This window comes from Mirounga angustirostris, unplaced genomic scaffold (assembly GCF_029215605.1).
Source record: "Mirounga angustirostris isolate CCGP_5_RB_7025 unplaced genomic scaffold, mMirAng1.0.hap1 SCAF_4, whole genome shotgun sequence".
Classification (NCBI taxonomy): domain Eukaryota; kingdom Metazoa; phylum Chordata; class Mammalia; order Carnivora; family Phocidae; genus Mirounga; species Mirounga angustirostris.
Window position 1 is genome coordinate 35,248,859 of NW_026991712.1, and position 25,559 is coordinate 35,274,417.

General features: G+C 47.6%; 1 protein-coding gene across 1 annotated transcript in view; it reads right to left on the reverse strand.

The window, feature by feature from the left end:
• Window positions 1–4,536: 4,536 nt before the first annotated feature.
• Window positions 4,537–25,559, reverse strand: part of GRHL2 (grainyhead like transcription factor 2) — a 156,832-nt gene continuing 135,809 nt past the window's right edge. Inside the window, exons 13-16 of the mRNA XM_045899198.2 lie at window positions 23,871–23,965; window positions 19,667–19,752; window positions 7,054–7,118; window positions 4,537–4,962 (exon numbers count right to left, since the gene is read on the reverse strand). Coding sequence (XP_045755154.1) covers window positions 4,848–4,962; window positions 7,054–7,118; window positions 19,667–19,752; window positions 23,871–23,965 — 361 coding nt within the window. The 3' untranslated portion in view covers window positions 4,537–4,847. The remainder of the gene's footprint in view (window positions 4,963–7,053; window positions 7,119–19,666; window positions 19,753–23,870; window positions 23,966–25,559) is intronic.

Sequence of the window (25,559 nt, forward strand, 5' to 3'; positions counted from 1 at the left end):
TTTCAATATCCCCTTCTCTTTTGCTGCTTCTGGCTGATCAGAGCCCCCCTCACCCACTGTGTTTCCTAGAATTCCAGTCTCCAAAATTAACCCATGCACCCCTTTAGCAGAGCTCAGAAAAGTATAGGGATGAAGGACCCTGAGGACAAAAGGTGTAACAGCCTAAGGTAGTAGACCAGAAAACCCATTCAGGGAATGTTCACTTTTAAGAGTGGAGCCCCAGTGAATTTCTATTGGAGACCTTTTAGAAGGGGTTGGCTGTGGTCACTAAAAGGGGCTCTTCAGATCTTCCCTTTTGAGACCCTACTGCTGGAAGCACAGCTAGCTGATTGAAAAGCTCCAGCTGCAATCTTTGGGGCCACCTCAGCATTTACTCCGAGACCACGCTCTCTCGGGCTGCTCCCAGTCAGTGACTGCACGTGGTGGGGGTATTAGAATTGAGCCATTCTTGCCCCACATGGGATTCTTCTGCAGGTGACCTTCGCTCCAGGATTCTCTGCGGGGCCTGGCTGAGGCAGTGTGAGGCTCCTCCTGCCCAAGCTTCCTTCCTTCCTTCCTTTCGGAGGGGTTAGTCCACATGCTCTCCCTGTCTCCCCCTGCTCATTTCCCCTTTATCATTCACATGAATTCCCCCAATAAATCTCTTGAATGTCTAATCCTATCTTGGCTTCTGCTTCCTAGAGAACCTGAACTGACACAGTGACCATCCCCTCCCCCATTCCCATTGACCCTCAGATATATGGGCTCAGACACTCGAGTAGGTGGCCTTCCCAAAGTGAGATTCCCATTGGTGATTTCTCATGTCGTACTAGAAGGGTTAAGGGTAGGAGGGGTTGTGTGCCTTAGAACTGGGGTGATGACAGAGCCCTGGCTCTCCCAGGGTGAGCCCTTATTATTGTGCTAATGATGCCAGGCCACCTTCACTTTGCACTTACATCACTGTCTCTTTGTCCCCAGCCTGGGGCACAATGCCTGGACCACAGTAAGTGAACTGAATTAGCACAGAGAATGGAAGGCAAGAGCCAGGGCTGGACCCTGTGGCTCTGACAACTGGTCATCCTCATCTACCTGACCTGAGTCCCGCACCGGGAGGTGGGGGGTAGGGTGGCACACATGGCCAGCAGAGTTCACTGAACAGAAGTGCCTTGGCTGCCATGGGCCAAGGGAGGGACTACCTCAGGGCAGATGTGGAGACCGGCTGCATCCTCTGCAGGACCTACTCAGGCCTGTAGGTCCACTCGACTGCCCATGAAGGCTGTGGAGCATGGATCATGGCAAAAAGGCCTTGTGGCCCATTGCTAATCCCATGATCCCTCCGGAATCCTCCTCTATCAGCTCCTCCCCCAGCCTCCTCTTCCCTGCCCTGGTCCAGGCATAGAAGCTGCTGGGGGTGCCACTGGGGGTACCGTCGGGGTTGAAGTTGTCAGAGAAGACTTTCTCGAGGCAAATTTTAGCCAAGATTCGAAAGCTGTGGACATGGACAGACAGTGTGAGATGCTGCTTGTTGGAGCGGAGAGGCTCTCTGGTGGATGGTGGCTGAAGAGCAGGGTGGCTCAGTGGGGAGGCAGTGGGGCAAAAGCCTGTCATGATATGATTGGAGTTTTAGCCATGTGGTTTCAGTGTCTGTAGAGGCTGGTACAGATGAACTAAAGAGCCAGAATGTTCTTGTGATAACTCAAGTGGGGGTGAGTGAATTGGGAGTGAGGAAGGTAAAAGCATGTGGACAGAACCTACTGCCTGCCCTGAGTTGGCCAAGAATAACCACCCTGGTGGCCCATCACCGTCACACCGAAGGCCTCTTGATTTCTTTAGGTCTCTTCTCGTGTAACCTTGGGCAGAACACAACCAGTCCACAGGAAGAGGACACGCCTGCTGTGTTGAAGCCTAGGACCCGAAGGTGCCCAGGGGGAGCCTAGAATCTTCCCAAGGCCACACTGAAGCTTCCTTCTGGCAAGGCGAAAAGCCCCAATACCCACCTCACAGAAAGCACCAGACACTGTCATTTACTCTGACGTTATGAATATTTATTTTTTTCTTCTTAAAAATGTACAAAAAATAAAATAACTGTATTTATAGTTTATAGATTCCCCCTCTCCCATTTACAAAACTATTAAGTTACATTTGCCTTTTTTTAAAAAAAACACAAGAGCAAATTGTCCATCTATCAATCTCCCTTGCTTGTTTTTAAGAAAGGGCCGTTCACAGAATTTGGCACAAACCCTCTGTTTCTGTTGCACTTTCCTAATTTTAAATAAGAAGGAAAATAAATGTTTGATTCATTTCACGCTTCCTAAGTTTCTGGGCTTAGTCTTTTAGGATCCAAGTCCAAGATGACATCTGACTGCATTTTTCTGTTGGTCCCAATTTCCAAACACCTGTTAAGTCTAAGCAACTTGGGTGTATATATATGAAAAATACTTGTTTTACATCTCCCTCATCTTACATGAATTTTTTTTAAAAGCATATTTATTTGAGTGTGATTAATTTGAGGGACAAAAGAGGAGGCAGTTTTTCCTATCTTTCTAGAGTGTTTCTGCTCAGAAAATTGTGCTCACTGAAGCTCTGCTGATGTTCACGGTGGAGGACACATCCACGCTAAGCCACGGGCACTCTGAGAATGCTGAGGGGACAGGTGGGGGGGCAGATCAGATGGCAGGTGATGCTCTGCACCACCCTTCAGTGGCACTGGCCTCAGTTTTGGTTCTGGTGGGTAAGGGTCACCCCAGTGGTTGCTCAAGGACCGGAAACAAATGCAAAGCATCTCTGAGTCACTCTCGGCCTAGGGCAGGACAGGCAAACATTTTCCCACAGAGCCTAGAGAAAGAAGGGTAGCGTAACCTGTGTCAGACTGCCCAAAATTTTACCTTTTCCCAGCTCTGGAGTCTATGCCCCAGCCCAATAGTATCTGCCATTTCGTCTGCCAATCATGTTTGAGCCCACCCCTGAGGCAAGGAGCACGGGTAGTGCATAGTACATCACCTATTTCCAACACTGAATGTGTCCATCATAGAACACAGCCGTGTCAGTACCCAGGAGGGTCCCCAAGCTGCTGGTCCAGGGCATGGCAGTCAGAGTGCGGGAGGAGGGAACAGGCTGGAGCAGAACTGAATCCAGGATGCAAACCTTTGGCACCACGGGAAGGGGTAAGGTGTCCAGAAGACACACAGAAAGATGCCCCCTCACCACTACCCCGCATCTCCCTAGGTGCGGCCCCTGCTCTCTGTCCCATTCAAATCCTCTGCAGCCTCAAGGAGAGACAGCTGGGCTGAAAACAGCCCTTCCGTCCTGCTCTGGGCCTCAGGGCCAGACAGGGTGGGAGGCAGGGAGGCCTTGGAGAGAGAGCCCCCCAGGTAAGACATCAAAGTGCTTCGCAAACAAATCGAGGCCCATACATAGAACCTGTCCCAGTGCAGGACCTTGGGTGGAGGACACATCTGGCTACCAAAAGGCTGGTGCTTCAGCCCACGAGGGTGAATGCAAAGCCCAAGACCACCTACCTGTCCCTTCAAAGAGGACAGCAGCCCAGGTCGCCTCATCATTCCGTGATGGTTTAGGGAAGCGTTTTTTCTCCTCTTGGTCTCCCAAGGCATGTGCGGGAGGACGGGACCTTCTCCCTCCCAGTCCTCCTCGGGAGGCTGCCTGCAGAAGAGCCAGAGCGCTCTGGGGGCGCTCCCCCAGCCCTCGGCACCCCAACCCGGCAGCCCGGAGCAGAGGCGGCCGCGGGAAGCAGCGCCGGCCTGTGGATCCGGAGCTAAGCTGCCGGCACGGCTCGCAGGGCTGCGGTCGGCTTCTAGGGGAGCCACTTGAGATGAAGGATGCACTTGTGAACCGTGAGGCACTCCACAGGGGCCAGGCCCTCACGATCACCAAGGAGTTCTGCAGCGGGCCCCAGCACAGCGCCCCGCAGGCTCTCCGCCAAGCTCCCCGCGGCACTCTGACCTCTGCCACGGCCCAGGCGGCTCGCACGGCCAGGCCGGGCATCAGCGCGAGACAAGCGCCCCGGCCCACAGGGCGGGCGCCCCCCCCCCCCCCCCCCCGCCGAGCGTCCTTCCCGGCGCCCCGGAGGCCACTTCCCTAACCCAGGGCGCCTCCTGCACAGCACAGAGGCGGAGTCCCGGCTCTGTGTCTCCCCAAGGCCAGCGGCAGTAAACATGCCCACGTACTACAGGTAAAATATATTATTGCCATATTATAAACACTATGTACAGGACAGCCAGGCATACCTTCTGGGTTACTAATTACAGCGGAGCGGAACGTCTTCCTGTACAAGGCCCGGGGGCCACTCGCTGGAAACCCCGGGAGGTGCTTAGCAAGATGGCCTTCCCCGGGGCGACCTGCAGCTTTCGGACCAGGAAGCGGCGTCCACCTCTGGCCCCCGCAGACTACCGCAGCGGCAGAGCCCGTTTGGTCCAGCCACTCAGGAGAGGCGGAGGTGAAGCAGAAGGACCCAGACGTGCTCAGGCTCTTCGGAGCGAGCGGACTGGCTGTGTTTCCCTTGGAAGGGGAGGGCTCTGGACGGTCTCATCTGGGGCCAGCAGTGTCCCGCAGCGTCCTAGCGGGCCTGGACCCCGGGCTCCAGAACCAGGTGGACTGGACAATAAATAAGTGTCTGACCAGCCCAGCACACCTTCCTGAGGGGCTCAGGCTTCGGCTCCAGTAGGAGTCAGTGGATGGGCCAAACACACTGGTAAGGAATGGGCTCCGTGTCTCACCGGGCTCCCAGCACAGTCTGTAACAGTGGTTGTGAGGTGGGGGAGGTGGGTGCCTGGGTTCCAGGCCGGGGTCTCCGTCTCTACTGGGAAGGAAGGCACCCAGGGCCCCTGCCGAGGGGAGGCCGAGAGCAGGGCTCAGATTTCCATGAGTGTGATCTTGAAGCCTTCCACCATGCTCTCCATGTTGAGAATGAAGGTGTCCTCATTCGAGTAGTGCTCAATGATGTTGTCGTCCATGTTCACCAAGATGCTGCCAGGGAGTGGGGTGGGGGGTAAGAAACAAAGATGCCATCAACAAGGAGCGGGGCGCAAGGGCAGACTCCAGGCTGGGTGCGGGTTCCCTTAGCCATTCTTTGGCAAGGGAGGCTGGGAAGGATGGAGGAGAGAGGAGGTAAGGCAGGAAAAGAAGACCCTCATCATTATTTTCTTTCCCCAGAAACTAGTTTGAGGAAAACAAAGTCTCGATTTGTCAGAACTAACCTCGTGACTCCTTATTAAACGGGTCTTTAGAGATCATTCTCCCTTGCTTTATAGATTGGTAAACTGGGGCCCAGAGAGGTGAGCCTGAAATCACAGAGGTAGCTCTTGATAGAGCCAGGGTCTAAGCAGGTCCCTAACTGTTTTCATTAAACCATAGTGCCTCCTGAAAATGCACTTTAAAAAGTACTCCATAGATGGAGAAAAAGGAAAATCAAGAAGTGTGGCTACCCTTTGCCAAGCATGTAATTTGTTTTGGTGCTTCTGAGACCTTGTCTTTAATCTTTCCAGCAGCCTTGAAGGTAGGTGTGACCATCGCCACTTTGCAAATGAGAAAACTGAGTGCAGGGAAGTAAAATCAGGTCCCCAGGTTCATCCAGCTGATTCATGGCTGAGCTAGATTGGAAACTGCTTTGCCTCACTCTGAAGCTCGCACTTCACCATATGTGACCTGCTCCTTGGTCAACTATCCAAGTGGATTTAGTTTTAAGAGAATCAACAACTTCCAGGCTCTGTTCCTGATTTGGAAATCAGACAGATCTCAGCTTGCCATTGAAGAACTGACCATTTGACAGCTATGTGTTGTCTGGCAAGTTTCTTAGCCTTTTAGAGCCTCAGTTTATTCTTCTGCAAAAATAAGAAAAACAACCCTGCCCTAGAGTTGTTGTAAGGAGTAATATATTTAGTATAGGGCCCAACACGGTGCTCGATGGAACTGAAACGTTATCACCATCAGCATGCATGTCTGCACTGAGGATTTCAGCTCAGCAGTCAGACCTTGAGACACCACCCAAATCTCACCATCAAAGGTATTCACTCAGCCTATTGCATGGGCCGTGGAGAAAATTGTAATATGCATTTAAGTGAGCCTGCCAACAAGGGCCCCAGAGGGAAAGGTTTCCCATTTGACTCCCAATCTACCACTCAGAAAGCCTGGGCATCTCAGATAGATCAATTTCCTTTATGACAAGAGGCTCAGAGAAGAGTTTAAAGACCCATTTTCTGCATTTTCTAGGAAAGTAGCTCCAGAAGCTGACTCAGTGGAAACTCTCCTGGAACGAAATCCGGCTCCTACAGCCTCTACTCTTAGAACCGGCAGTGTGAGGGGGAACAGCACAGCGCCCACGAAGCACTTGCAGGGGGCCCAGAACCTACTGCACCCCCAATAAATGAGGTATTGTTCTTTTTTTTTTTTTTAAAGATTTTATTTATTTGAGAGAGAGAATGAGAGACAGCACAAGAAGGAAGAGGGTCAGAGGGAGAAGCAGACCTCCCGCTGAGCAGGGAGCCCGATGCGGGACTCGATCCCGGGACTCCAGGATCATGACCTGAGCCGAAGGCAGTCGCTTAACCAACTGAGCCACCCAGGCGCCCGAGGTATTGTTCTTAACACTGAGAACAAGCAGGTCCAATGATCATTTAGATCATTTGGTTAATAATTCCCTCAGAAAAATTCTCTTTACCCTGAACGCTTCCTGTTCTTACCGTGTCATCCTGAAACCAATCCCAAGAGCAGCATGTGATTCTTTATAAACCCAGCTCTCTGCAGAGGGGTGACTTTGCCCCTCTCTCCCCAGTGTCCTCACCACTTCTGGACCCTTATACTCCACCGGCTCATCCTGTCCTCGGAATGGGACGTCTCAGCCAGCATCATGACAATGCACTGTCTCCTTCCCTCCCTCTCTTACTAAGATCTTCAAAATGCCTTCAATTTGCAAGCGGCTCAGCAATCCTTTGTAAGGATGACACACAATTTCTATAAAAGGTGGACAACAGAACTAACAAAAGGTAGGCACCATCTTTTTTGTTAAAGGCACCATGTAGACTGATCTGATTTCGAAGTCAGTTAAAGTTTCTTTCTTACCCTTTTTTGCTTTTCTTGTAAAGCTTTGTGATCTTCTCCACAGGCAGCCCATACTTCTCAGATATCTGTAACACCAGTAACAGAAAGGCAGGTGAGCATGGAAGGGGAAGCCAAGCAGAGGCAGGAGGGAAAGCTCCAGTTTCACTCTCTTGGAAATTCTCCTGGGTGTCAGTATCCTTCACTCAGGAGTCAGGCTCCCAATATGCCCAGGTGCGAGACTCTCCCTCGGACAAACCTTAAATCATTCAACAAAAGATTCAGCCATGTGGCAATTTAATCTATGATGAAGGTGTCATGTCAGATCAGCAGTAAAAGATGGACTCTAACTGAGATGTTGGATTAAATAAGTAGCCATATTGAAAAAACATTCAACAAGTTAAGCTGAAGCCCTTCTCCACTTCCTTTTTTTTTCTTTTTTAGTGAGCTCTACACCCAATGTAGGGCTCAAACTCACGACCCCAAGATCAAGAGTCGCACGCTCTACCAACAGCTAACCAGGCACCCCAACCACTTCTTACATCAAAATAAATTTCAGATCAAAGATTTACATGTGAAGGCTGAAACCATAAAAGTTTAAGTTCTTTGTATTGGCATCATCTTCAAGGAAGGAAGATCATTCCCACAAAGATATGAAACCTGAAGAAAAAAGGCCAAAAGGTTGATGAAACAACAGAGAATTACAAATACCAGTAGAGTAAAATCCACCATTGAAAGCTGAAGACAGGGGCATCACTGTTCATAATAGAGAAAACTGTGTATAACAACCATTTGTTAAGCATGTTTTGTCATTTTCACAGTTGAAAGCCATACAGTCATTTAAAAAATGTGGCAAGTCTATATGGGGAAAAAAAAAAAGTCCTTAACACACTGAGGGGAAAAAAAGCTAACAAACCGCCCAACGGTACATATAGTGTGACCCCATTTGTACTTTTTAAGAAATAAGTATGTAAGGAAATAGAGACTATGTGAAGGACCTGGCAAGCTATTAACAGTGGCTACCCTGGAAGAATGGAAAGAAACTAGGAGATCCTTTCACTTTCTACTTTGTACCATTCTGTGCTGTTTTCTCCCCCTCTTACAATGATTGTGATTCACTTTTATAAAGTCATCAGAGTTTGGAGATGAATTCTAGAAAGGCTACCCTAAATGCCTTTCATGCTTTCTCCGTCCCGAATCCAATCCGCCCGCCTCTTCTGAGCCCAGAGGCTGGTGGGGCTCACAACCGGCTGGGGCAGGTGGGGTCTGAGACAGGGACGACTGGGCAGTGGAGCAGGGGCTCCGAAAAGAGGCTGAAGAGCCCTAGAGCACATGCAGGGCAGCTCTGGATCCCCGGAAGGGCTTATCCCACGAGAACCGTAGATTCCCATCCCTTATTTCTCCTCCTGCACAGGAAGGACTCCCTACCCTGAGAATAAGCCCAGAGGAGTAGAACAGGTGGGCCAGGGTGAGAGGGCAACAGGAGCCTGGGGAAGCGGTGGCCCGCCTGCCCCACGTCACTGCTCCATCACCAACAGGACCACACACACAGACACCCGCCCCCCCCCGGGCCACCGCCCCGCCACAGCTGAGGGCAATGAGCGCAGTATGTGAAATAACGTGGCCTGGGAGCAGCAAAGGAAATTGACAGCACTTGCATTGAAGGCATTCATTTGAACAGAACATAAAAGACCCCTTATGAAGATGGCACACACGTGCAAAATTCGGTCTAAAGATATGCTTATTGAACTAAAAACATTTTAAAGTTCAGTAAATGAACTGAAGGATTGGTGGTCAATACAGCAAACCAATAGTTTTCGGAAAGATCCATTAGAAAACCAATTTCAAAGTGCAGAGCAGAGACAGACAGCATAGAGGAACTCATGAATGGAACGAAAGATTGGGAAAACAGAAGAGAAAAGAGAGATTTGAAGAACAAACACAGGCCCTATGAGGTGTGACTCCCCAGACTCCCAGATAGAGAAAAAGGAACAGATGCAGAAGAGGAAATAATTAAACAAATAATGGAAGAAAGGCCCATGTTTTTGGACAAGAGGGGTGTCCTGAATTCCAGGAGACATCAATGTGGAAATACTCATGCATCTGGCCATTCTGAAAAGAGCCAGATCTCCAAAGGGTAATAAAAAGATTCTGGAACCTCCCAGAACAAGTTACACACCCCAGAAGAATAAAAATGGCTTCCAGTCTTCTCATCTGCAACCCCAGAAACCAAAGGATAGTGGGGTAACCCCTTCAGGCAACTGAAAAAAAGGACTTAACCCCAAGAATCCTGTACACCAGGATTGCTATGCCCCAGGCTGAAAAAAATGTTATCAAGGAAATGCAAGGGTTCAGAGAGAATTTCACCCAAATATCCCACAGAAGAACATTACATAGAAAATGCATCAGAAAGGAGACTTCAGCCAGGCAAAGGGGGAAGACAACAGGCAACCAGCGTTGTGCCATAAATAAATTTTTAAATGAATAGAAACTCTACATTTACCCTCTCTCTACATATATCTCTTTCTATTATATTGATTTATATATATATATATATATAACTAAAGACATACAGTTATATATCTATATCTAGCTGTGTGTGTGTTTACATACACAGAGTGGGGATGTGAAGTAAGTGCTAAAGATTTTCCAAGTAAAAAGGAGATGATGAAGGGGGAAATCTCATTGTTTGCTAGTGTGAGAGCACTATCCACTATCCCAGCAACACCGAGAGGTTGGGCGTTTGTGGGGACAGCGGGGTGAGCACCCCCACACACTCAGGCTAGCGGGAGAAGGGAGAAACCAAAGCTCCAAAGCCTCATCTCGGGGAGGGTGGGGGAGCTAGAGTGTTGGTGAGAAAAATAACTGGAATTTTATTTTCAAATCACAGAGAAATAAGGAGGAGGGACTGAAATAATTTAGGAAAAGCAGAGAATAACATAGCTGCCAAACTTAAGAGAAAATAAGCGGAAAATGCAGAGTAAAATCACTAATAAAGAAAAAGTAATATGGAAGGAAGAAAATCAAGTCTATCAGTCATTATACCAAATGAGATGAACTGCATTTTTCCACTGAACTGCATTTTTCCATTGGAAGTCAGAGTGTCAGAGTGGGTAAAAAAAGAAAAGTTAAAAGAAGGATGAGAAAGAAAGAACAAGCTGGATGTTTAGCAGAGAAACACTTAACAGGATGCAATGAATAAAGAGGCGTGGGCTGGAGGCCCGTCCCAAACACACACAAGCAGAAGGAGAGTGGGAGTGAGGAGAGTCATGGGAGACAAGGCAAGAGTTAAGGTTGATGAGGTCAGAATGGATATTATGTAATGATAAAAAGCACAAGGTGAAAAAGAATAGCAATCCTAACAGCGTATGCATCCAACAGCACAGCACAAATTACAGATGAAGGGCCAACTTGAAATAACAATTAGGGTGGGAGACTTCAGCATACCTCTTTCAGAATTGGACAAATTCAAGACAAATAAAAACAGTTGAATATAATCGATATACTAGATTTAATATTTTATACATCACACACATACACGCATACACACTAACATCTCCTAAGGAGAATCTATCATGTGTTGGACCGCAAAGATAAGCCAAATTACATCAGCATTCAATAAAATTACAAATACAGAATTTAAGATTTCCAGAAATGCTTATATTTTGGAAGTACAGCAGTCCCTCCTTATCCGTGGGGGCTACATTCCAAGACCCCCGATGGATGCCTGAAACCGCAGATAATACCAAACCCTCTATATACCATGTTTTCCCCTACACATACATACCTATGATAAAGATTAATTTATAAATTAGGCACAGTAAGAGATTAATAACTAATAATAAAATAGAACAATTATTACTGTAATTAAAAATTGTACTGTAATAAAAGTTACGTGAATGTGGTCTCTCTCAAAATAGCTTACTATACTGTACTGACTCTTCTTTTTGTAATGATGTGCGATGATAAAATGCCTATGTGACAAAATGAAATGACATGAGTGATGCAGGCACTGTGACATGGCATTAGGCTATCTGCTTCTGGACCGTATTTGACCGGAGGTAAGTAAAACTGTTGCAAGGGAGACCAGGAATAAGGGGGGCTACTGCATTCCTACAGAACCTGGCTGCACAACAGCTCCCCATCCCTTCCTCAGAAACCCAAATTTCTTCAGCAACTGTTTGGGGAGACACTATGTTCTATCTATCTAAATAAACTCTTAAGATGAGTAAGTTTCTTTGAACATCTTGATGCTATTTCCAAATCAGGTGAGATGCTCTGAATAATGTAGGATTGACACCGATGTCAGTCCTCCCCAAGTTCACTACCGTTTCCCTTCAGGAGAATTTCTATTTCCTTTCTCCCTTCTTCCCAAGCCTGGTACTTACAAATTACACTATTTGTCTGGTCTCCCAGTGTGTCCACACCTGTACATGCAAATCAAAAGAGAAATGCTGACGTGAGCTGGTTCTGCACCCGGAGCCTTGCTGAAGGGATGCAGGAAGGAGGACGGAGGTGTCCACGGCCATTCGTCAGGAGTGAGCTCGCCTCCTTCCCCCCTCCCTGGGGTTCTAAAACCACCCCATTAACAGAGCTGGTGCACAGAACGAATGCTGGAAGGGCAACTCTCCTGGGCTTCGTTTCTGGAGCTGCCACTTCCTCAGCACTTCCTGGCTGGTCTAAGCCAGAGCTTCTTAACCCGGGGTCTGCAGATGCCTGAAGAGTAGGCACATGAACTTGGGTGGGGAAAGCGGACCTCTTTATTTTCACTAACCCTCAGCTTTAATTTAGCCTTCCCTTCAGTTACGAACATACAGTAATGTTAGCAGTGCCTGTGTTTTGTTACCAATGGAAATCACAGGTATTTTCATGTCATGGTAGAATTACCGCAGATATCTCGAAATATCAATCACATGCATCCCTCACCCTTTGGAAGTACAGTAGTTATTGGTCCCGCCTACAGATGCATGAAAAAGGAGCACGTGTATTCCCAGATCACAAACATTTTTTATTATGACAGAAATGTTATCAACATAATTGGTTTCCTTTGTAATCCTATGTTTTTTATTTTGTACACTGAAAAACATTATTCAGAAAAGCGCCCATAGACTTCATCACACTACTAAAGACATGCATGGCACAAAAAAGGAAGAATCCTTGATAAACATTCTGTACCTAAGAACTCACTGTCTGCCTGGAGTCCTGGGCTACGTGTTACTTGTACCTAATTATTCTGACTTGCTTGGCCTAGTTGGGTTTTTTTTAACTTTGGTGGGTGTCATTCAGAACTTCTTTTTAAAATAAAATAGGGACATTTTTCTACCCAACATCACCAGACTCCTATCTGTAGGTTCCCCTCTTCTGAAAGAAAAGTGATTCTGATTCTGTCTTTTCAGTGTCCCAAAGCATGAAAACTACCTCGGCTCACACATCAACTGATAACTGCCCAGCCAGAGCCGGGCAACCTGCATAAACCCTGCACACTTCCGGTCGGACCAGGGTCTCCTGGGAGTAGTGGCGGCGGCGGCTAGTGTTTCCTGAGTGCTTACTGAGTGCCCATCGTAGAGGCACAGAACACTCTGCATCTAAGAACTTACTCCATCCTCCCATCATTACAGGGGAATAGGTCCTTTTATGAGCCCTGTTTCTCAGGTGAGGCAACTGGAGTTTACAGTCATTAAATAACGTACCTGCTAGTAAGTGGCAGCGACAGATTGGAAAGGGAACAATCTGGCAGTCTGGTTTCAGACTCTGAACGATCAGAGAAAATGGGCATATGTGAAGCTGAAGGGCAAAGCTGTGCCCTCCATGCAACTGTCGAAGGCAAAGCCAGAGGCAGCTTGGTACCAGGCCACAGTGACACGGCGTCCTCCGCCTCCATGCCAGGCGAGGAAGTGTGCTTTGCCAAATTCAGAACCCTGGGAAGAAGTGAGACTCTGCAGGGTTTCATGTGGAAGAGGCTGGCCATCTGTCAGTGGGTTACAGAAGGATTCCTTCCGCCTGGGACCTGGACAATATCACCCATAAACCCTCCTTTCTATGCACAGAAAATACGTGCCCGCGTCATAGTTTTCTCAAATGGGGGAGTTAGTAGGAGTGCTTGCTTTTTAATTTCTGCTTTTCAATTTATCTGAAATGATAATCCACTTTCATAATTTTTAAAACCCATTATTGATATTTTTAAAGACCCAAGACTTCCTTTACATCCAGGAGGATACTAGGTTCTTAGACTTATCTCATCAATGTGTTATTGGTTGTCTGATGATCTGTAACTTTTTAGACTTTAATTTTGTGAAGCATTCTCTTTGCCCAGACACCTCAGGTATGTGACAGGCAGAACTCAGAGACTCCCATTGGTTTTCACCAGTGCAGGACTCAGTCTGCCTTGTCTAGAGACACTCAGCAGAACAGCCTACTCCGGAAGCCAGTGACTTTTATTTGGAGTTATAAACAGTTCAGTATAGGCTCTAAGACACACATTTAAGAAGGAGGGGACTCTTGCTTGCAAACACATCATCAGTGGCTGCATTTGACCTGTCAAGAGAATCAGGGAGTAATGGCCTTTACTCCATGCATGAACAACTCAGTTGAACTGAAGAGGGTGCTACCGAGCCCGTGAGCAAAATTATCCCTTGTGTGCATAAGCTAGCTGCACCAACAGAGACCATCTCTACCCTTTGGCTTGGAGGAGTCTCAATCTGCCTCCCTACCCCATAGTGCTTATAGTCACCTCCTGTGTATGTACATATGTATGTATCTACCTACCATCTATGTATAGAGAATTTCTATGTGCTACTTTTAAATGCCATGTATATGAACTCAGTTAATCATCACAACCTTAGATGTCATTTTATCATTATCCTAGTAATAATATCCCACGTTATTATTATCCTCATTTCAGAAATGGTGAAACTGGGGTACAAAGAGGTCAAGTACCTTGCCCAAAATCACATCACACAAAGTGTCACAGCCAGGATTTGAACCCTGACTGTGTGGGATCAACCCCTACACATACTACTTCTTGCCTGATGGTTTTTTTGCTGCCTCTCTTCTTTCCTTCAGTTGTGGTGAGCAGTGATCTGGAAAGTTTATTCTTCTTGAAATAACTTTTCATATGTGGACATCTCTCTCATTGGACTTAAACTGCTTGAGGGCTTAAGTTGGCTCACTGCTCTGTGGAGCTATCAGACCTTGGGAGACCCCCTTCCTGGGCCTCAGTCTCTACCTCTGTAGGATGGTGATGATGATACTTGCATTGCCAAGTTCACAGGGGTATTGTAAAGATCAAATGAAGCAATGCATGTGAAATCGTGCTACCTGCAGCACTCAGCATGGTGGCGTGTATACAGCAGGTGCTCGGTTCAGGCAAATATTTATGCTCAAGGATCTGGGGATACACAGAAGACACCAACTCCCTGTGCTCATGAGCTCTACACTCTACTGGCGAGGAGAAAAAAAATAAATGTCCAGCAATGGTTAAATATGCCAAGTGGTGATCAGTGCTATGAAATAAAACAAAGCATGGCGAGGGAACGATGATAGAGATGCCATTTCTGTAGGTGGTACGGCAAGGCCCATCTCGGCAAGGGCCATGTGAGCAGAGGCCAGAGGGAAATAAGAGAGTGAGCCTTCTCCACATGGAGGAAAAACACTCCTGGCAGAAGAAGCAACAGGGGCAAAGGCCTTGAGGTATGAGTAAACCTTGGGGGTTCAGGGACTAGAAGGAGGCTACAGCAGCTGAAGATTCATGTGTAGGATTACTAGGTAAAATCACTTAGAAAAGTCAAAAAAAACTTTGAAAACTCATGTCACCTCCACTACCACCATCATCATCACCAAATCCTTGTCTGTAATCAAGTTTAAAACCTAATTATAGGGGTGGTGCAGTCTGCTAAGTGTCCAACTCTTGGTTTCGGCTCAGGTTGTGATCTCAGGGTTGTGAGATCGAGCCCTGTATTAGGTTCTGCGCTCAGCCCAGAGTCTACTTGACATTCTCTCTCCTCCCTCTGCCCCTCTCGCTTGTGCTCTCTCAACATAAATTCTTTAAAGAATAAATAAAACCCAACTATACGAATCAAGAAGCCAAAGTGAATTATCAAGGTTACATAAGGGGCTTGGTTGACATGATATCAAACATGCAGATGAAAAGAGAAAGTCTACTTTATCCAAATGATACCAAGTATGGGAACATTCATTAACATCTGCTGACAGAGAACCGTTTTTCTTTTTCTATCAAGTGTCTACCTCTGTATGGATAATGATTATGTGGCATGTGAAATGAAGGTGTGGGAGGTTCAGGACCAGTAAAAGAAGAAGAATTATCCAGTCCTGTAGCAAAGTGACCCAATAATTCCATTCCTCTTTGTTGTGGTCAAGAGTTCCTTCTAAGATAGTGAGAGGTCAAGGAGAGTACAAATAAAACAATTCCTCAAAGTTGGCATGGTCCACATTTTGTGAGGAAGGAAACTGAGGATTGAGAGTGTCAGGTTCGAGACTCCACAGTTGTGACTGGAGCTCAATCACGCTCGCCAACCCATTCTTTCCTGTGCATGCTGCCGTGTCTGAGCTTCTGGGGGGACGTGTGACCCTTTCAAGGCAAACCCAGTCATATCATCTCAAGGGAGACTACAATGTCTGCTGAGCACAAAAACAACCCACTTTCTAGATAACAGAATGACTCCATCCTGTTGAGTGACCTGACTTAACAGACTCTAGGAAATCTGTGTAGGCTGGAGGAGCACCGTCACCATCCCCAAACTGCTCAGTGAGTGAGTCTGCCGGACTCAGACCTCCCATCTGAAGGAAGGGTGGCAACGCTGTTCTAGTCTGTCTGTGATCAATCAACACTGCACCACTGGTTGCCAATAATTATTTTTTTTAAAAAGAAAAAAAATGCAGAACTTTTTTGGGGGGGGGGCTCTTTATCTCCCAGGACAGGGTTTCTTCTACATCTAAATAATGCTTGGCTGAGGATAGGGGATTTGAGGTTAACAGCAGAAATAAGAGAAGGTTCTCCAATAGAAAGCAACCCGAGTCTTCCTGCTGCAGGAGCAGCAGCCTTCTCCTCATTGTCATTGCCATCACCTGCTCAGATAAAGCTCCTGCATGCTTGCGCTAACTCATTTATGTTCTCGATGACTCCATTTTACAGCTGCGGAAGGTGACACACAGCCAACCTTTCAAAGACTAGTTCACGAGGGGAATAAGACAATGTGAATACTGATATGAAGCAGGTGTTCCTATTTCAAAAACTGCAAGACACACACTTACTTTGCACAAGACACACTTTTACATTTGGAGTTGTGAGGTCTGCTCTCCCTGGAAGACTGTGAGCACCTTCCTCAATAAAGAAAGGATGTGGTCTTCCCACACCTTCGATGGAGGATGAAGGAGGTATCCCAGACCCAGGCCAATTCCCCAAATCCACAGAGGTGGGTCTACGCGCATGAAATAGCCTGCAGGGCCACTCCCCTGCTCAAATCCACTTTTGCAAGAACTCTGGCCCCAAAAGAGGATAATGAGGGGGATGATTCATTTGGAGTGAATATGCACATAGGACCTTAAGGCAGAATCTGACCCTAATATCAGTTCCCAGCCAATGTACACACCAGGCAGTGGCTCCCAAACTTTAGTGTGGTTTCAGGTCAACCAGGGAGTTTGCTACCAATGCTGATTCCTGGGCCCACCAGAGAGAGCCTGATTCTGAAGGTCAGGTGTAGGGTTCTGGGATGGCATCACAGAAAAGTACCCTAGGAGAATCCAGTGGAATCCCCCACTTAGAGAAGCAACATCCTAGGCCCACAGTATCTGCTGGTCCACAATGAGTGGGGGACTGTGCTTTTATAGAAAGCCACTTTCGGGACGCTTGGGTGGCTCAGTCAGTTAGGCATCTGCCTTCGGCTCAGGTCATGATCCCAGTGTCCTGGGATTGAGTCCCGCGCATCAGGCTCCTTGCTCAGCAAGAAGCCTGCTTCTCCCTCTGCCTGCCACTCTCCCTGCTTGTGCTCTTTCTCTGACACATAAAATCTTAAAAGAAAGAAAAAAGAAAGCCACTTTCAACCACTGACAGGGTTCAAAGTGATGGCTTGAAGTCAAGTATAATGTCTCTTGATTAAACAGATTTTCTTGGGGCGCCTGGGTGGCTCAGTTGGTTAAGCGACTGCCTTTAGTTCAGGTCATGATCCCAGGGTCCTGGGATCGAGTCCCGCATCGGGCTCCCTGCTCTGCGGGGAGCCTGCTTCTCCCTTTCCCACTCCCCCTGCTTGTGTTCCCTCTCTCGCTGTGTCTCTCTCTGTCAAATAAATAAATAAAATCTTTAAGAAAAAAAAATAAATAAAAATAAAAAAATAAACAGATTTTCTTAAAAGTTAGGATTTTTTTGTATGCAGTTTTAAGTTGTTAAAAAAAATATAACCCCCCACCCCAACACACACACACACAGAATGATCTTATTTTAAAATTAAGAGCTGAACAAAGCATAGAGACCAGAGTCACACTGCTTTCTCCTTTGGAAGTTTTGCTTAATGTGGGGTTTTGGACTGTGGGGCATAAAGATCATTCCTTGGGAGCAGCTTTCTGTCTCTAGGCTTGAGAAGGGGAACTCCCACACAACCTCCAGAGTTTCTGACCCAGTTACCTGCGCCATTTCCATAGTTCCACGCCTCCACCAAAATGCCAGGTTAGTGGAAAATTACAGAATGGAATCACGAACCAAAAAAGCTTTCCATCTTTTAGACCATATCTATGAGGTAGCTGATTATTTGAGAAATCCAGAATCTGAGGAAAAGGAGGAAGTGTTCCCGCGATCTTTGCTAGCTCTGATTTGGTAACAAAAACTAACCTTTATCGGGTACTTAGGAACCAGACAGGGAGTTCTATGTGTGGTGTCTCATTTCATCCCCACAGCAATCCTGTGAGGTAGGTACTATTATGATTTCCATCTGAAGGATGAAGAAGAGGTTAAGTAGCTTGCCCAGCTAGTAAGAGCTTGACGATCTACATGTGGGTTTCTGAGCCCAAAGCCCATATGCTGGCTCACAAGGCTACGCTGAATCTCCACGTGCGTGTTGGGAAGTGTGGTAAAAGGCCACACACTAGTGAGGCGCTGGTCCTCTGAGAACGCATGCCTTGGAGATAGCCATTTCTTCCCCCACCCAGGCCCCAAAGAAACCTAGCGTACAACGACAGTGTCCTGCCTTCTTACTTCATGGTGTGCTCAAGTCTTCACTTAAATAGAACCCGTTGTCCTTGGCGGCCACCCCCAAACTGCAAGGGCTGCTGATGTCATTCCTTTGGAGTTCACCAGCAGACCAAGTCACCTGAGAACCCGGAAGGGGCGTCTGCGGCCCTGCTTGCCCATGTGACCCACTCAAGAAGCAAGGAGATAGCTTGTGTCGGTGCATCAGTAAAACCTTTTCTTTCCAGGTTTAACAAAGGGGAGACAAGGTCAGAATTGCCCCAAGGCATCTGCCCAGAGCAAACCTGAGTTCTCCCCGGCCTACAGGGTCAAAGGATACCTGCACCACTCTCCCCCACAGCCACAGCCAAGCAAAGCAAGGAAGGTGTTAATTAGTTCCCCTAAGAGAGATGAAAAGCTCGACTCTGCTGTGGTGGAGTATAGGCTGAAAACAAGGGTTCAAAGAAAAACTTGTACATGTTCACAGCAGCATTATTCACAACACTCAGAGGGTGGAAAAACCCTAAATGTCGATCACCCGACAAATCTGGAAAAACAGAATGTGGTATATCCATGCAATGAACTATTATTCAGCAATAAAACAGAATGAAGTACTGATTATACTACACCGTGTTTGAAACATTATGCTCAGTGAGAGAAACCAACCACAAAAGACCACATATTGTACGATTCCACTTCTAGTCCTATCCTATACATTGTAATATTTTGCCCCACAAAACCCAAGATACTGTTCCAATGTCGCAGTTTTGCAGACCCACAAGTGACTGTGGACTGTCCTATTGTCTCCATCGCCATAACATACCCAGATCTTCTATATAGTTGTACCAAAAAAAAAAAAAAAAAAGTGGGAGGGAGAAATAGTCAAAATAGAGTCATATTAAAGTCCTATTCGGATGGATAACATATGGATAAAATATCAGATAACTTTTCCTGAGTCCAGGCTCCCTGATGCTAGACTAACTGGGGATGGGAAGTGAGGGTGGAAGTTCCGAGTCTTACTTAAATACTGTAGCCCAGCAATGGCCATGTGTACGTGAATGCTTCTTAACCGAAAGACGTCATATTTTTATTTTGGATTACACTATCACAGCTAGCAAGATACTTCCTAATTGTTTCTGTTCTGTGCATATTTGGAAGTTAAACGTATCTAATTTGGTTTCACACAAAGAGACAAATGGAAACTCAGATGAACCTTCTCTATGGCATCTTACTCTGATTAGCCGTAAACTGACAGGGAATTAGCAGTTTTTCAAAGTTTCCTTCTCCTTGAATGCTAATAAGCCAGGATGGTGTGGAGATCAGTGTTCCCATAAATTTGTTTTTCTTTTTCTTTATAAAGCTCATTCCAGAGCCATCTCAAAGGCTGCATGTTAAGGCACGGACTCCAGCTCAGGAGAACAGAGGCAGGTTTCCTGGAGGCTGAAAGGGTCAGCTGCTTACCGCTTCCATCAGGCCCTTCACAGTGGGGGATTTCAACATCAAAGCGTCGAACACATCGTCCGTCTCCTTCCGCACATACAGCAGCACTGAAAGAGAAGCAGAGGGGAGGCGTGACTGAGGAGCCCACACAGCCACCACCGCTGCCAGGCTGCTTCCTGTCACACACGCGTCAGAGGTTGACAGTATCTATGAGGTCGCGGACCCCCGATGACCCAGACGACCCCTACGAGGGTGACTGCCGCACCTCCACAGCTGACCTGCAGCCAGGCGCTAAGGGGCCCTTCGAGGGAGTAAACGGACAAGTGAGTCACACTTAATGCACTGTGATGCTTTCCCACACTGTTCACATTGGAATTTCTCAAGGTGGGTCCATCACCTCCTTAGGACATCTCTTTTTGCGACCTCCGTCTTCTGTTTATTCATTTGATCATTCAACAAATATTGCCAAATACCCATCAGGCTGTGTGCCAGAAGCTGAGGTTGCAGCAGTGAATTAAGACATGGTCTGACCTTAAGGAATTCGTCGTCCCTTAGAGAGGTAGGCATTCCTCAAATAAGCAGACAGCCAGACGGGGTTGGACGAGTTCGGAAGGAAAAAGACACGAAAGAGTGCTTACAGGGGCCTGAGCTTTTCACAGAGCTGGGGAGATGGGAAGAGAGGACAGGGAGCACAACTCCAGGCGACAGACCGACCAGTGCATAGGCCCGGAGGGAGCCGGGGCATGTCAGAGGTGTGAGGGAGAAGCTATGGACCTGGAGTACAACAGGCCTGGCTTTGACCCCAGCTCAGCCTGCTGTGGGGCTCTGCTTCCTTACACCTCTCCAAGCGCTGGTCTTCCCTGGACAACGGGGATAATAATATCATCTACCTCACGGGGTTTCTGTGGGGGTTAAATGACTAGCATCCACGTGGGGCGCTTAGCACCGTGCCCAGCACACAGCAAGTACCGCTCCTCCATCAGCGGATGCCATTAGGAAGCACCTGTCATGGTTCTAGTGCCCTCAGTGAAGGTGAATGCGGCTTTGTGCTCATTTCTCTGTAACGTAACAGTCTCAAGTTGATCATGCACAGACTAGGGGAGATGGTAAGTGACCCCAGACACCATCACAGAGGAGAAGACACTCTCAGGGGACACCCTTCCTTACAGCAACTGCCCGGACGCTTAGCTCCCAGAAAGAACTGGAACTGCCATTCACACGCGACCCTCCAGCCCCCTGAGCTGCCTGTGCTTTCTCTCTCCTTCCTCCAATAATATGGCTTCTGGTTTTGACTTCAGAGGGAAAGAAAAGGGCCAAGGCTGCAGCCCCCTGCGCCTGGCTACTACAGGAAGAATGTGCCGCCCAGAAACCCTGCTGAGCCTCCGACCACAGTCAGGTACCAACGGAGTCACAGTTACCACCAAGTTGAAAGAATGAAGCTGGAGCTGGAAACTGAAACCAGCTCTAACTCAAACTCCTGCCCCTTCCCCCACTCCTCCCCAGTCCCAGGGACTTTGTTAAAGCTGCCTGCTTTATAAAGGCAAAGTCTACACAGGCGCACAAGGACTCTGCCTACATTTTCTCTCTGCAGCAGCTGTTCGGTTTGTGTGTGACACAAAAGAGAAAAAACCCCGAAGTACTGCAAAGTTTCTTCTCTTTACCAAGTACAAAAATAAACTACCAATTAAAAATAAACAGATTGAACATGTCTCCAAAGATTTCAAAATGTAGTCCTTTGGAGGAATATTTATAGTCTCCATTTCAGCTGAAACAATCTAGTGGCCTAATGGCCTTATAAGAGGACTCAAGGTTAGCGGCACAGTGAGAAACAATTAGACCAGAGGACCTCAGCTACAACTGGATGAGGACAATTAAATTTAAAAAAAGGGTGGCTGGGGCGCCTGGGTGGCTCAGTCGTTGAGCGTCTGCCTTCGGCTCAGGTCATGATCCCAGGGTCCTGGGATCGAGCCCCACATCGGGCTCCCTGCTCGGCGGGAAGCCTGCTTCTCCCTCTCCCACTCCCCTGCTTGTGTTCCCTCTCTCGCTGTGTCTCTCTCTGTTAAATAAATAAAAAATCTTAAAAAATAAATAAATAAATAAAAAATAAAAAATAAATTAAAAAAGGGTGGCTGTTACAGCAAACATTCTGGAAGTTCTCCCTGCAAGCCGCAAAAGAAAAATGTCATTTCCAGCAGGCTGACCCTAAGGAAACCCCAAACATGTTCTAGTAAAATGAGTCCCGCTGCCATTGGATTTACAAATTTCTTCTTTTAAAATCTTTGTCTTTGAAATAGTATGGCTGATTCCCTTGCTACAGGTGTCGCGGTAAGGCGTTAGAGGTGGTCCGGTGGCATGTGGGTAGGTTGTGGGAGAGAGGCCAGGCAGGGCTGCACCCCAACCCCCGCCCCTGCTGGGCTGACAGCGCACCCCCACGGCTTGCCCCGGGCAGCAGCTTCGGCAACCGTGCGGCTGCGGCGGGGCCCACGCAATCACTCCGCTAACGGTGGCCGTGACGGCCGGCAGGCGTCCCAGACGCTAGGGGAGAGGCAGACAGCCGCAGGGGCAGGCTCCAAGTGACTCCCACGGAGCCCCCCAGAGAAGTGGCTACAAAGGCAGAACAACAAAGAGTGGCTTTGGGGAGAACTATGATCATTTTCTCTCCTGGAGAACTTCTAATAAATAAACAATGGGAACCATCACTGACCCTGATTCCTCTTGCTTGTCAAAGACCAGCTCCGACTGGGAGCTCCAGGCCAGGGGCTCAGTAACTCCACTGTCCTTTTCCAAAGGAAAGCCACTCCCAGGAGACCACTTGCTTGGTCGCTGGTAGCTTGCAGCGCCCTCGTGTGTCTCTGTGATTTAGATGTTTCAAAAGCCATAGACTTGCTTTTTGTCACAGCCCAAGAAAATTCCCAGTGGCAATTTTTGTACTGACTTCACAATCTCAAAATAATCTGAAAAACACAACCTTTGGGCTAGCCAGCATGCACTAAATATGGATGCAAGCTACAATTACTTTTGCCTGTGTAATTCTTGATTTCCGTATAATTCTGCCTTCGTTCTAAAGTATGTGCTAGAAAAGGCATGCAGGAACAAAGCCCAAAATGCACTTGAATATTTGATGGGAAGCCTGTGAAGCCAATCTTTTAAAGGTTTAAAGGCTGCTAATGTAATTAACACCACCTAGGTATTTATGCTCTTTCCATTTTGAAGCACTACTTACTTATTCACAATGAACACATGTACCTAGATCCAGACCTAATAATAAAAGTCACAGCTGTAACAGTGAACACAGAGTGCTTACTATGTGCTAGGCACCTGGGTGAAGTGTCTGACATACACTGAGGTTCATCAATCCTCACAGCAACTCTACAGGTAGGTACTCTTCTCACCCCTGTTTTACAATGTGGACTCGAAGGAGCGGAGGGTCTCCCCAAGGTCCTACAACTCTGAAAGGCTGAGGAAGGCTACAGAGGGGATGTTCTTGACCACTCTGCAAATCCCGCTACAAGTAGAAAAGAAATACTATTTCTCGGTAACAAAAAATCCAAGTCTGTATGGACGGCGAACATATTTAACAGGGTAGCCTGACTCACTGGAAGTCGAGCACACTACGTCTAAGATCTCTGGAAGCTCTTGGTGTTGGCTACAGCAGGACAGGAAGGGCAATGGCCATTCCCCACACTCTCCTCTTCCTCCAAGGAAGGACAGTGAGTTATGTACCGTATCGAAAGGCAGAGCAAAACACTGACTCACTCTCACTTCGTTTCTTAGTCTCTTGATGAAGCAGAATAAGACCCTTGACAGAGAAAGTGAAGAAGTTGTGATGTCAGAAAACAGGCTCATTTATCTGTCTGAGATGAGTCGTTTGCATCTCTGGAACGATTCTCAACCGCCGCTGCTTGGGAGACGTTACTGTCTCATGTGCAGCAGAAGTTTCCTTCTGACCTCAGACCTCACTGCTGGCTGATCGGTACCCTCATTACCTTGTTCCCAAGGCAAAAGAAAGAACCAGTGCCTAGAAAGAATATATATTTGCTTAAGGTGCTTAAAAGGACAGGGCTGAAAGTGAAGGGGAAGACTGTGGACTTCCTTCGTCAATAACCAATCCCCAGGCCAGCCTTGAACCACGGGTCTGGGCTGGGCTGCACAGTCTTCTGTGTGAAGTGCCCCCACCATTCATGATGGGAGGGTGGGTAACCCTGCAATGCCAGAGGGGAGATACCTCGCTTCATCCCTTCTTCTTTCATCTGCTTAGAAGGTGCTGGACCAAATTCCTCTTCCATGGGCCTGAACATCCGTTTAACAAGGACACTGCTGCTAGAAAAGATGAGCAGAAATTGTTAAGTAAAGCATGCAGGGAGTCAAAAGAAAGGTTCATGTATGTGTCTGGCACTACCTTTTTCCTTTGTTTGTACCATCCCTAGTTCTCTACAACTGGATCCACTCAGCAACCTCCTTCCTCTCCCCTGCAGGTCCCAAGTCATCCCTGCCTGGGGCAGAACACACACGCCAATATCTTTAGGGCATGGACCAAGGACATACTGCCTATTACTGCATATGGATCCACAAAGATGAGACCCCTGGGTTTTACCCACTCTATCCTGCACCTAACCCCCTTCCTGCTCAAAAGATCAGGGCTGGGGTGGGGACAGCAGGAATGTACCCTGGGGTCTGTGTGATCTCCAAGTTATTAGCTCCTCCCATTTAGCTAGGGCCTGAGTGTCCTACACTCTCTTGCCAGCCCCTTAAGGGCACAGCAGGGACCTCTGGAAATGGGATGGGCTTCCCTGGCTGGTTCTCAGTTCTGAGGCTGCCCTGATTTCCTGCTGTTCTATGGCTCCATCTGGTTGGAGCAGATGAGACTGCAGCAGTGGAAGTTCTCCAGAGACCCAGACCTCAGCCGCCCAGCCCTTCCCTCCTCCTTGGGAGGGGGTTTTAGTATCCCCTGGACCCCATATGGTGCTGAGTCCCCACATGTCCCCACCTGAGTCAGTGCTGGTGGTTCTGCATTTTCCGCCCAAAGTTCCTGTCCAAGGAAGGGGAGGAGTCTTTGAGAGGAATGGAAATTGGAAGCACAGACTATCATTGGAGAGAAGTCACTGGTGCTGAGTGTTGGGGGCTGCCTGTGTGTGTCTTCCCAAATTCATATGTTTAAACCCCAGTCTTCAGTAAGATGTTATTCAGGGGTGAGGCCTTTGAAAGGTAATTAGGACATGAAGGTGGAGCGGCCATGATGGGATTAGCATCCTAAGAGGACACAGTGAAGACACGGTGAGAAGTTGGCCATCTGCAAGCCAGAGGAGGGTTCTCACCAGACACCAACCATACGGGCATCTGATCTCACACTTCCAGCCTCCAGAACTCTGAGAAATACATTTCTGTTGTTTTAAGCACCACCCCCCCCGCCCTGCCCTGTCTGTGGTATTTTGTTAGAGCAGCCTGAACTGGCTTAGACATGGAGAAAATGCTCCTGAATGGAGTCTTGCTATTCTTCAAGCGCTCAAGGGAGTAGACAGGTTTTTAGACATTTTTACTTTCTTTGGAGATGCCTAGAACTACTAGGCACATGAAGCAATGCCAAACAGGCAGTTCAACAGGATTATTTTTTTTTTATAAATTTTTTTTTTAATTTTTTTTAAGATTTTATTATTTATCTGAGAGAGAGAGGGATAGAGCACAAGCAGGGGGAGCAGCAGAGAGGGAGAAGCAGGCTCCCCGCTGAGCAGGGAGCCCGATGCGGGGCTCGATCCCAGGACCCCGGGATCACGACCCGAGCCGAAGGCAGACGCTTAACGACCGAGCCACCCAGGCGCCCCCAACAGGATTATTAAGACATGAACTCTGGGTCCAGATTACTTTGGTTTAAACCCCTGCTTTATAATTTACTAGCTATGGGAACATGGACAAGCTC